Raw genomic sequence first — 11,793 nt, forward strand, 5'->3', positions numbered from 1 at the left:
TGACCCCAGACACCTGGCAATCTTAGGCTCAGCACGTACAGCTTCTCAGCGTGGCTCTGCCATGGGGTGCTGGGCCCACCACACACGCCTGCGTGTCCTGTGGACCCACATCCATGCAAACCCCTAAAGAGCCAGCGGGGCAGCCTCTATCCACAGGTCCCCAGGGCGCCAGGGAGAACAGGGACAATTCCCTGCAGAAAACCGGCCACCAGTGGTACTGACTGGGCCCAGCGTGGCTCCCGCCCAGCGTGGGTGGAGCACCAGGGTGGGCATAGGGAGAGAAGTCAGGGCGCTGCCCGGGACCCAGACCTGGACACAGGCCCTGCCTGGCTCTACACCTGCCCGTCTCCATCAGAGCACAGGCCCAGCTGTGCCCCCAAATGTGTGGGTAGCGTCTCCCCTGCTGGCTGCAGCGAGGTCCGTGCTGACCCCCTGGACCTGTCTACCATCTTTAAAGTGAGACTGGTCTCCATCCTGGGTTTTCCCTCTGCAGGAGCAGGGAATGGCAGTGGCCGGACTCGGCGCCCAGAGCAGGGTTGCTGGGCTCTGCCTTACGTCTGGGGTTCTGAAGCAGGCACTGGCTGACCGGGGGAGAGGGACGCGCCTCTCGTCCAGAGGAAGTGGGGAAGGGGCTCCCCAGAAGGGACGAGTCAGGCAAGCAGGACAGGAGTCTGGAGGCGCCAGACGAGGCCGGGGCTGTTGTGGGCGGCTCTGCCCGGGTCAGGCGGGGTCTCAGTGCTGCAGGCGGTCAGGAGAGCTGGGGCCGCACACCCCTGGGGTGCTTCCTGGCAGCTGCCCCGTGCCCCCTTCCCCCTGCACTGGACAGGCAGGAGGTGCCAGCCTGGACCTCGGTGGGGTGGCTGTGCCGGGGTGTCCCTAGAGGGCAGGAGAGCCCCTCAGGCCACTTGGTCAGAGGCGGCCCCAACCTCAGGCCAGTGAGGACCCAGACCCCGTGAGGCATCCCTTCCGGGGGCCACCCAAGGGCAGTAGGGCCTCTGGCGGCCGGGTGACCGGGAGCTCCGGCAGGAGGAAGGCCCTGGACTCCGCGGCCCGGCCGCCTCCCGCGCGCCCTGCCCTCCGCGCCGCCGCCCGCGTCCTCCCAGAGCCGCGCAAAGTGGCCGCCGCCCCGCCTTCTCGGGACGAGGCCGCGGCCGCCCCGGGCTTGGCACCGGCCGGCGTCCTGGCCAGGCGTCCGCGAGCCCCGGCCCCGCCAGCGCCCGGGGCGGCGCGGAAGGGAGGGCCGAGCCCCGAGGGGAGACCTGGCAGCCGCGGACAGCTCCGGAAACTCCGGGCTTGCGGGGCCCCCGGGCGCCGCTCGCGGAGGCGGGCCTGCGTGGGCCACGCGGAGGAGGCGGGCGGCGCCCTCGGCCTCCGGGCCCCCCGCTTTCCCGCCCGAGCGGCCTCGGACGGGCTTCCCGTCGGACCGGCACCGCCCGTCCCGGGAGCTGCCTGCCCGTCCCGGGAGCTGCCCGTCCCGGGAGCTGCCTGCCCGTCCCGGGAGCTGCCTGCCCGTCCCGGGAGCTGCCTGCCCGTCCCGGGAGCTGCCCGTCCCGGGAGCTGCCTGCCCGTCCCGGGAGCTGCCCGTCCCGGGAGCTGCCTGCCCGTCCCGGGGAGCTGCCATCCCGGGGAGCTGCCTGCCTGTCCCGGGAGCTGCCCGTCCTGGGAGCTGCCTGCCTGTCCTGGGGAGCTGCCCGTCCTGGGGAGCTGCCCGTCCTGGGAGCTGCCCGCCCGTCCCGGGGAGCTGCCCGTCCTGGGAGCTGCCCGCCCATCCCGGGGAGCTGCCTGCCCATCCCGGGGAGCTGCCCGTCCCGGGAGCTGCCCATCCCGGGGAGCTGCCTGCCCGTCCTGGGGAGCTGCCCGTCCTGGGGAGCTGCCCGTCCTGGGAGCTGCCCGCCCGTCCCGGGGAGCTGCCCGTCCTGGGAGCTGCCTGCCCATCCCGGAGAGCTGCCCGTCCCGGGAGCTGCCCATCCCGGGGAGCTGCCTGCCCATCCCGGGGAGCTGCCTGCCCGTCCCGGGAAGCTGCCTGCCCGTCCTGGGGAGCTGCCCGTCCTGGGAGCTGCCCGCCCGTCCCGGGGAGCTGCCCGTCCTGGGAGCTGCCTGCCCATCCCAGGGAGCTGCCCGTCCCAGGAGCTGCCCATCCCGGGGAGCTGCCTGCCGGTCCCGGGGAGCTGCCCGTCCTGGGAGCTGCCCATCCCGGGGAGCTGCCTGCCCGTCCCGGGAAGCTGCCTGCCTGTCCCGGGGAGCTGCCCGTCCCGGGGAGCTGCCTGCCCATCCCGGGGAGCTGCCCGTCCCGGGGAGCTGCCTGCCCATCCCGGGGAGCTGCCTGTCCTGGGAGCTGCCTGCCCGCCCCAGGGAGCTGCCCGTTCTGGGAGCTGCCTGCCCGTCCCAGGGAGCTGCCCGTCCTGGGAGCTGCCCGCCCATCCCAGGGAGCTGCCCGTCCTGGGAGCTGCCCGTCCTGGGAGCTGCCTGCCGGTCCTGGGGAGCTGCCCATCCTGGGAGCTGCCCGTCCTGGGAGCTGCCTGCCCGTCCTGGGGAGCTGCCCGTCCTGGGAGCTGCCCGTCCTGGGAGCTGCCTGCCGGTCCCGGGGAGCTGCCCGTCCTGGGAGCTGCCCGTCCTGGGAGCTGCCTGCCTGTCCTGGGGAGCTGCCCATCCCGGGGAACCCGAGGCGGCCGCTTCCTGGAGGACGGGCGCTCCCTGCGGCCTGGGCACTCCCACCGCCTCGGCACCCCCGGAGACCAGACCCTGAGACCCCAGCCCGTCCAGACCCCGGCCCCCCAGAGACCAGACGCTGAGACCCCGGCCCCCAGAGCTGGGGCCTCTCCCTCCCAGAGACAGAGCTGTCTGGTCTCCTTCCACACCCCGCTCTCGACTCTGTGTGAACCCACGCTGACCCCCCAGTCAGCGCCGGGCGATCGGGGCAGAGGCGGCGGCCGTGTGAGGGGCAGCCTAGCAGCGTCCAGGGTCCCCACGGCCGGGGCTGGGGTGGACCGGGAGCCGCCGGGCGTCCGCGCCCGCCCGCAGGACCCAGCGACGAGGGCCTCCGACGGCAGTCCGCGTGCTTCCCGGAGGGGCGCAGAGACGTGTCCGGGAAAAGAGGCCAGGCCGGTGTTGGAGGAGAGCTCGCGTGCGTTACAGGGACTGTGCCCTTTCTCTGGCATACGGGGCATGCCGGGCGGCCCTGGGGCCACGCTCTGGCCTGTGGTCCCCGGCTGGCCAAGGCTAGGCCCTCGCCGGGCAGCACGCGCGTAACAGGGCGCACCCTAGGCCCTCGGGAGCGGTGGGGCGCCGTCCCTGGATACCCGTGGCCCCGCCAGGCCCTCCAGGCTGGATTGGCTGCTGGGCACACACAGCCCCCGGGTTTTCCCCAGATCCCCGCTCCTCGCGGTTCCCGGTGGGGTTTGTGCGCTGTGCCCTCCCACCGCTGGCTTGGGAAACCCAGCCAAGGATGGGATGGTGCCACGCCCTGTGGGGGTGGGGGCGCAGGGAGCCCCGGCAAGCAGAAGGTACCTCTTGAGGGGCTGTGGCCAGGTGGGGCTGCCCCCGGGGCACGGTTTCACGTCGGGCGTTTTTAATGATGTGGTTGCGTCTGGTCCCCCACCCACCGTCTTCCCTCTCCTTGCCTTGTGACCCAGACTGCGGCTGCGACTGAGAATATTTTCAGATAAATACACGTCTTTGAGGTTAAAACGATTGCCTAATGGTTAAACGCCAGACGGAGACACCCACCGGGCAGGGAGAGGGCTCTGCCTTCTGGCTGCTGTTCCCTTTGGACTCTGAGCAGACCCTCCGCGGTAAGGAGCAGCTTCCCTGGTGATTGCCCCGCCTCTGGGCACGGGCACCTGGACCTCCCTCCCGGCAGCCCTGGCTGGCATCCTTGCCCCACTTACCAAGCAACCAGCTGAGGCCAGAGGTGCTGACTGACTTGCCTGAGGCCCGTCGCTGGTAGAGGCCAGAGCAGGAGACAGAACTGTGGCTGGGCAGCTCCCAAAGCCATTTGTCCTCAGCCCGTGCCCATGGCCCCCGTGAATGCAGGGGTGTCTGCAGAGCAGGGCTGGATCCCATTGTAGCTTTCGCCTCCCAGCCAGGAGGAAACCGCCAGCTTCCCAGACACTAAGACTTCCTGGGGGCTTTCGGACTCACACCTCTGTGGGCAGTGACCCTCGGTCCCTGGTGCATGTCTGACCCCTTCCCTGGGGAGGGGACATTTCCCGTGCGTGCCACCTCCCAGCTGCAAGCTTGGAGGAAGACGGGAGAGCAGGCAGCCAGGGCAGGGTACAGACTTCCAGGGATGGGAGATCTTGACCCAGAGCACAAGGGCGTCTGTCTCAGGGAGACTGGGCAGGAAAGGTGCCAGCGAGAGGGCCCCCTGGCTCCCTGAGAAGAAAGGCAGGCGTTCCAGTGTCTGTGGGCGCCACTTCCCCACCTGCGTGGCACCACCGGGCTGTATACGGGGCTGTGGGAAGAGCCGGGGTCAGAAGGCCGGTTCCAGGGCTAGTTTTTATTCCTCTGTCCCCAGAGGTGCTCCTGGGCCCTGCACTCAGCTGAGCTCAGAAATCAGTAAGCTTCTGCTCTGCCATAAGTTTGTCCTTCTTATGCCAGGGGCCTTTTTGCATTTAAAAAAATTTTACATTGCAACTTTTGATTCCTGAGTTTTGGTGCCCAGCCTCTGCCCGGCCCCAGCCGGCCTCTGTTGGGCGCACATCTCGTTAACTTTATGGGCCATGTTTGTAGGGAGACCCGGCCCCCGGATGCCACCCCCCACGCCTTTTTCCCAGACTCCATTGTTGGCACGGCTTGCCGAGCAGAAACACTGGCTGCTTTATGGGGAGAAACCTAATCGGGATGGCGGTGGGGGGGGGGCCGCCACTGGGGGGGGTCCAGGCTCTCAGTGGCCTCAAGCCAAGCCCGAGGTGACTGTGGGGTGACACCGTCTGTCTGCCTCACTCCCTCCAGACATCCGCCCGGCCCTGAAAGGGCCACCTGCCCACCGAGGCCTCCCACACACCTGTCCCCGGTTGGCCTGGCTCCTCCCTGCCCGGCACCCTGCCCACAGGCCGACGCTGGGGCCTGGGGCTGGGCCGGCGGTGGCAGATGGCAGGGCAACTGCTGACCACTCGCTCCCGCAGCCCTGCCCAGGGAGCCTCTGCCGTGGCACAGCGGCTGCTCCTGCTGCCACCCCCGGTCCAGGCTGACCAGGAAGGGCCCCTTAGGTCTCAGACCCCTGCCACCCCTCTGGAAGAGGAGAGGTCTCTGCTGACCCTCCCTGGGCTGGACCCATGGTCACTTTTAGGAGTGCGGGGCAGTGGGCCGAGCAGAGCATGTCTCCCGACTCCCGGAATCGAGGCCTCCCCCCCACCTCCGAAATGTCTCCACGATTAGGCCTCAGACCTGGGTCAGCCCTCCTTCCTTCCCGCCAAACCTGGGTCGTTGGCTAAAGAAAGAGCCAGGTTGTGTGAGAGCAGTTCCCTGGTGGGCAGGCAGAGCCCGAGTTTGGGGAACCCTGCTGGGGGTACACCTGCCTCCTGCCCACCAGGAAGAGGCCGTTAGCTGGGCTGCTTTGCGGGAGCCCGCCTGGCCCTCGTGGAGAGCGGAAGTCCCTCTCGTCTGGGGGCACCTTCACGGGCACCGCTTGAGTCAGCTGCATGCCTGCCGTAGTTCTGAGTGTCCAGATGTGAGACCTGGGGCCCAGGAGGGCCAGGCCAGGTCCCAGAGCCAGGACAGAGTGAGAATTCGCTGGGGAGGCCCCCCTCAGGCCTCCCGATGGGCAGTAAGCGAGGGGAACGTGTGTGGGGAGCGCAGAGTCTTCATGGGCAACGGGGTAGTCATTCCTGGTTCAGGAGAGGATGGGGCAAAGGCCAGGAGGCACGCGGCAGGGTGGGGAGGGCTGCCCAGGGCGCTCTTCTGCTCTGGAGGCTGGAGGGGAACGTGATGGGAGCTTGGCCGGGCGGGGCGCAGAGATGTGAGCCCAGGTGATTGATGGACGTCGGGCCTCTGGGAGCAGGACTAGGGGCAGGACAGCACCCCGCAGCCTGGGGGGCCGACCCTCTGTCCCTGTTCCTGGCCGGGGACACCGAGTCTCAGTGGCTGGCATGTGACAGGGCTGGACAGACCCCCATGGGTCTGGCTCCGAGTCCAGTGGCCCGGGCTGCGTCTCAGGCCCTCCAGTTGGCCGAGCGGGCTAGAGCCAGGTTGGGGCCGTGATTCGCTGAGTGAACCTGGCTGAGGCCCCACCCTGGGTCCTGGTGCCCCTCCCCGGTGTCGCCACTCTTGGGACTGTCCGAGGCTTCACTTTGCAACTGTTGTCGGGAGCCTCCTCTGTGAATTGGGGAGTTTGGTTCCTCCTCCTGGGCCCCACAAACGGCCTGGCATACAGGAGGCAGCACCCATCCCTCCTCCCCTGGCCGCCCCGCCCCAACATCCAGGCCCCAGAGTGAGGCTGGCAGGCCTGGCCGCCTGGCACCGGGACACCAGTGGCCCCGGCCACTCGCGGATGCGGCCCGGGTCTTGTTCATTCCCCACCTGGGGTCGTCGGGCACAGGGCAACCAGCGCACCCGCTCCCTCCAGGCCGCTCCACGGGGCGTGTCCCCAGGCGAGGGGCCACAGTGAGACAGGCTGGACTGAGATGCGGGATCCGCAGGGGGTGGATGGGCGAGTCCAGAGAGGAGGCACGGAGCAGTGGCCGGAGCTCAGGCTTGGCTGCACCTCTGGTACGAGGTCTGACGTTTGTGTCTCTTTTTCTGAACCCCAACAGGTCAAGAAGTGGCGCTGAGATGGGAGTGTCTGCCTGAGGCCAGCGTTCCTCATGGGGAGCCCAGCCGGGGGGCCCAGCCGGGACCCCCAGGAGGCCCCTGTGCTGTGGGACACCAGCCCACCCTGGCCTCGGTGTGGCAACTGTCCCAGGACACGGGTCAGCACAGCTTGCTGTGCACGCCCCTCCGGCCGTCCTGGTGCTGGGAAGCAAGGAACCCCAGCGGGAGGATTGTGACGGGGAGGGGCACGGTCAGGGCTGTGTCTGTGGTGCCCTGTGACCTCAGCCGTCACGGAGGACCCTTGGCCACCCTCTCCTCAGCCCCCGTCCTTAGAGGTGGGCTGGCTCTGTCCTTGGGGACCCCCTGGCCCTGACTGCCGGTGGGAGTTCAGGCAGAGACAGTGGGACGGGACCCTGATTCCCCTCTGGGGCCTTGAGGAGAGACAGGACAGCTGTGACCACAGGCCAGCCAGGAGTTGGGGTGTTCCCGGCTCCACGCCCCGGTGACTACCTCAGGCTCATCCTCTGGGTGGACAGCACGGTATGGGCGCCGGCATCCTCATCCCTGGCCCAGGGCCCTGGCACTGACTTCATACTCCTCAGGGTTGTTCGGGGAGTGGCCGCTGCGCTGTTCATTGGGCCTAGGCATGAGACCCCCCTGCGGTAGTGGGCGAGCCAGAGGGCAGGCCCTTCCCCTGCCTGGGGCCCACGGGATCAGTGATCCTGGCTTCACCAGGCCCGGGAAGACCACACGGCACAGAGCAGCCTGGTGCCTGCCTGGAGGAGGCAGCCTGCTAGGGAGGGCTGTGGGAGTAGGTGAGGGGTGTCTGACGGCTCGGGGCTCTCATCCAGCGGCACCAGTTACAAGGCAGAGGTGTTATCAGGCAGAAGGCAGGAATGACCTGTCCTCTGCCCTGCCACCCATCGGCGGTGTGGCCTTGCGACGGTCACACGACCTGTGTGGGCCTCAGGCTCGGGTGCCGGGCCCTGTGTCTGCGGCTCCAGCCCAGACACCCTTCCCTGAGAACCAGGTTCCCTTCTGGAAAGAGGGAACATTCTAGAGCCTCTGCCCGGCGGGAAAGCCTGGGTTACCCTGATGGCAGGACCAGGCTGCTGGGGAGGGGGAGCCCCCGGTCCAGCGGGTGGAGGCGGGATCGCGGGCGGTGGTGCTGGGAGAGAGGGGTGTGGCTGGCACTCTGGCCACTTTGGGCACAGGTTGGCCTCTGGCAGACGCCAGCCTTCCTCCCAGCGCCTCCAGCGCAGGTCGCCTGGGGACACCGCGGCCTCTCCTGTCTCCGGTCCAGATGGGAGCGGTCCCGTAGCCTGTGAGCCTCTCCTGAGAGCCCCCCGGGCCTCTTCGCTGCACCTGCGTCCCCGCTCCCTCTCCTCCCTCCTCCCCTCCCCTCCTGGTCAGCGGTCTTCTCCTGCGGGGCAGCTCCCTGGGCGCACAGGCCCCTGCTGACCCGCCTGCCAGGGCCCCGGGCCCTCAGCCTCCAGCGCCACCCAGAGCACCTGCCCCCGCCGCTCCCCGCCGCCGCCGCCAGGAAGCGCCTCCGGGAGCCGCCGCGCCCGCGCAGCCCGGGCGCCGAGACTGACGGCCCTTTGGGGTGAGGTAGTAGGTTGTATAGTTTGGGGCTCCGCCCTGCTACGGGATAACTATACAATCTACTGTCTTTCCTGAAGTGGCCGTAATACCGACAGCGGCCAGCACCCAGGACCCTGGGTTGGGGCGCAGACGGGGGAGGGGCGCGGCCTCTGCAGGGTGGGGCGGTGCTGTGTGACCTGGGGCAGGTCCCGGAACCTCTCTGAGCTTCAGCTTCCTTATCTGTGAAACGGGGCAGGTGAGGGTTGAGGGCAGTACCGTGTGAGGTGTCCAAGGAGGGCTGCACTCAGCCGGCCCTTCCCGCCCCTCACACCGTCTGTGCCGCCTTCCCCTTGCCGCGTCCCCTCAATGAGGCTCGTGGGCAGCCCCCAGTCCGGGCTGCGGCCGGCCCTGCATGCCGGGAGGAGCAGCCCCAGGGCCAGCTGAGACTCGGCTGGGGTGGGGCAGCCCACAGGGCCAGCTACCATCCAGTGGCCAGACTGCCCAGCTTAGCGCCAGGCCTCTGGTCGGCAGAGGGAGGGGGGCCGGGGCTCCCCTGTCGTGGGCAGGAAGCGAGAGGCGCATTCTCCAGCCCGTGGCGGCCCCACGGGGCCCGTGCCCACTCCCCGCACCCGCAGGCGGGCTGGACGCCGCGGGGGAGCCGTGGCGCCGTCGGCGTGGTCCTCCTGCCCGGTGCCCGCCCGGGGCTCTGGGGGCCGCGGGCTGGGCAGGTGGCGGGACGGCGGACCCTCCCACACCCGGGTGCCGGCGGGGTGAGGTAGTAGGTTGTGTGGTTTCAGGGTAGTGATGTTGCCCCCTCGGAAGATAACTATACAACCTACTGCCTTCCTTGAGGGGCCCAGTGACGTCCACGGAGGGTCCGCCCCGCGTGCAGCAGGCGACTGGGTGGCCAGGCAGGCAGGCGGGAGGCTGTGGCGTGCACAGCCGGAGCTCAATAAAGCTGTTCAGCGTGGAACTGGAGTCGGCCCTGTTCGTTCTGGGAGCCCGGGGGCTGGGCGCTGGAGGGCATGCGTGTTGGTGTTGCAGGCGTGGGTCTGGCTTGAGTGGGGGGCCACCTCCAGGCTGCTGGGGGCTCAGCACACCCTCGTCTGCCATCCCGGCCACCTTCAGGCCCTCCTGGTGGGTGCAGTCTTGGACCCCAGCCCCCACCCATCTCACACCCCGTTTGAGCACAAGCTGTGGGACCTGGGCTCCAGAGGCGTCCCTGGGCCCCCAGGTTGGTGGAGGCCCCCACAGCCCCCCCTGCAGGTGGTGTGGATCCCAGTCAGCCACTCAGAGCACAGTCCAGGGCCCTGCCCCTGATGCCACCTCAGACTCAGTGCCTGACTGGAGCCCGGACGTCCCCAGCGCCCTCAGGACGGTTTCCCGAGTAGCCCTTAACGTCAGGGGTTCATCTCCGGTCTGACTGCCTTCCCAGTGTCCACCCAGTTTCTGCTGGGGTCTCAGGCTCTCTGCCAGTGGCTGCTGTAGGCCTGTCCCCATGCCACCAGCCCAGGTGTTGAAGAGACCCATCGCCTTGACTCAGAGTACCCTTGGGGAGGGGCTGCCATGCCTGGGTCCACTGCCCACCCCTGCACCCACGGCTGGAGCAGCCCCCCTGTCACCCCATGACGCCCTGCGGGCTGGCTCCTGTCTGTGGCACAGGAAGTGCAGACGACAGCTCAGGGGCCCCCGGCTGCAGGACAGACAAGGCTCAGGCTGATCCTGGGCAGGGTCTGGGACAGGGACCCTGTGACAAGGCCAGAGGAGGCTCCTGATGCCGCCAGGGTCCCGGAGAGGGGGGGGGTGGGCTGAGCCTGGCACCCCCTCAGCCTGAGTGCAGCAGCCTGGGGCTGTGGAGGGACCCCCTGCCCCCCTGCAGCCATGATGACAGCCCCAGTCTGCCATCTCAGCCCCAGTCCCTCGCCCATCCTGAGCCTCCTGCCTGGGTCCTGCAGGCCCCCAGCCCTGCGTGGCCACACCTGTGAGGCCAGCACCCCGACACCTGTCTGTGGCCTGGCTGCCCTTGCAGAGCTGCGGTTGCGCTGTGGGTCAGGGTGGGAACCCAGAGCAGGGACCCCCAAGGAGCAGGGAGGGCTTTCTGAAGCAGGGGCCATATGAGCTGGGTCTTGATGCCTGTGTAGGAGTTTGCAGCTTGCTGGCTGTGTGGGTCATCGAGGAGAGGCACTGCCCACCTCCTCTTCATCACCCTGGGTCGGTCAGCAGCAGAATCTGGCTGCTTGTGCTCCCTGGACACCCTGTCTGTCCCTCCTGTCTCTCCATCCCCACTCCTACAGCAAGACTTCAGAGCTGCTCGGAGAAGCCGCTCTGCCCTTCTGGGCACTGGGCTCCCACCTGGACTCGTCCCCGCCCCTCCTGCCTGCCATGGTGCTGAGTGCACAGCCCCTCTCTGAATGTCTGCAGCTCAGCACCACCTTTGGCCACGGGAGCCCATGTCTGTCTGAGCTGACCGTGACTGTGGATACCCTCCTGGCGTTCTTGCTGTGTCTGACCCTGCAGACATGGAGCATCATCATCAGAGCTCATGGCCTGGCAGGGAGCAGGCCAGACACAACAGCCACCTGTTGTGGTCAGCACCATGATGACAGCAGCCCAGGGGCTAGGAAAGCCCGAAGAGCCCTGGGCCCCACATTGCAATCGGGGATGGCTTCCTGGAGGAGGTGACACCTGGTTCACCCTGCAACGTCCTCTACCTTCCAGCCAACCGACTTCCAGCCTCTCCTCTGTCACCAACTGGCTGACCCCAGAGACCAACAGGGCCCCAAATATGTGCCCGAGGGGCACGGGGGAGGGTGGTACCTACCACCTGCTGCTGCTGCTGAGTCGCGTCAGTCGTGTCCGACTCTGTGCGACCCCATGGACGGCAGCCCACCAGGCTCCCCCGTCCCTGGGATTCTCCAGGCAAGAACACTGGAGTGGGTTGCCAGTTCCTTCTCCAATGCATGAAAGTGAAAAGTGAAAGTGAAGTCGCTCAGTTGTGTCCGACTCTTCGTGACCCCGTGGACTGCAGCCTACCAGCCTCCTCCGTCCATGGGAGGTTCCAGGCAAGAGTACTGGAGTGGGGTGCCATTGCCTTCTCTGACCATCTAGTCACCAGTAATGTGCAGAAGCAGTTGAATCCCAAAACAAACTGGATGAAATCAGGGTGGGCAAAGCAGCTACTTTGGGAGGTTCTGGGAGGTGGCAGAAAGGGCCAGGCTTCAGGAGCAGAGGTCTGGGCAGTTGCTCTGCTCACCAAGCCTCAGTTTCCCCACCCCCCTCCATAGGGGCTGTGTGATGGATGGAAGGAGCTAGCAGTTGAGACTGCTCAGCTGGGGCAGTGGAGCTGGGTCTGGGAGTGAGGGAGCCGGGCCTGCCCGGAGCCCTGGTCCGAAGCTGGGCGCCTGCTGCCACCTGCTGCCTAACCAGGGAGTGGCTCCTGTCCCGTCGTGGGCCCTGGGT

At 68.2% G+C, this 11,793-nt stretch overlaps 1 protein-coding gene across 2 annotated transcripts in view; it reads left to right on the forward strand.

Annotated features, from left to right (window-relative positions):
• The window catches only part of LOC128048431 (uncharacterized), a 61,055-nt gene extending 53,888 nt beyond the window's left edge, over positions 1 to 7,167 (forward strand). For both annotated transcript variants that reach the window (XR_008199394.1, XM_052640819.1), the window contains exon 5: positions 6,753 to 7,167. Coding sequence is in view for 1 of the 2 variants with exons in the window: in XM_052640819.1 (XP_052496779.1) it covers positions 6,753 to 6,789 (37 nt within the window). In the remaining variant the exon portion in view is untranslated. The remainder of the gene's footprint in view (positions 1 to 6,752) is intronic.
• Positions 7,168 to 11,793: the final 4,626 nt, after the last annotated feature.

This window comes from Budorcas taxicolor, chromosome 5 (genome assembly GCF_023091745.1).
Source record: "Budorcas taxicolor isolate Tak-1 chromosome 5, Takin1.1, whole genome shotgun sequence".
Lineage (NCBI taxonomy): Eukaryota > Metazoa > Chordata > Mammalia > Artiodactyla > Bovidae > Budorcas > Budorcas taxicolor.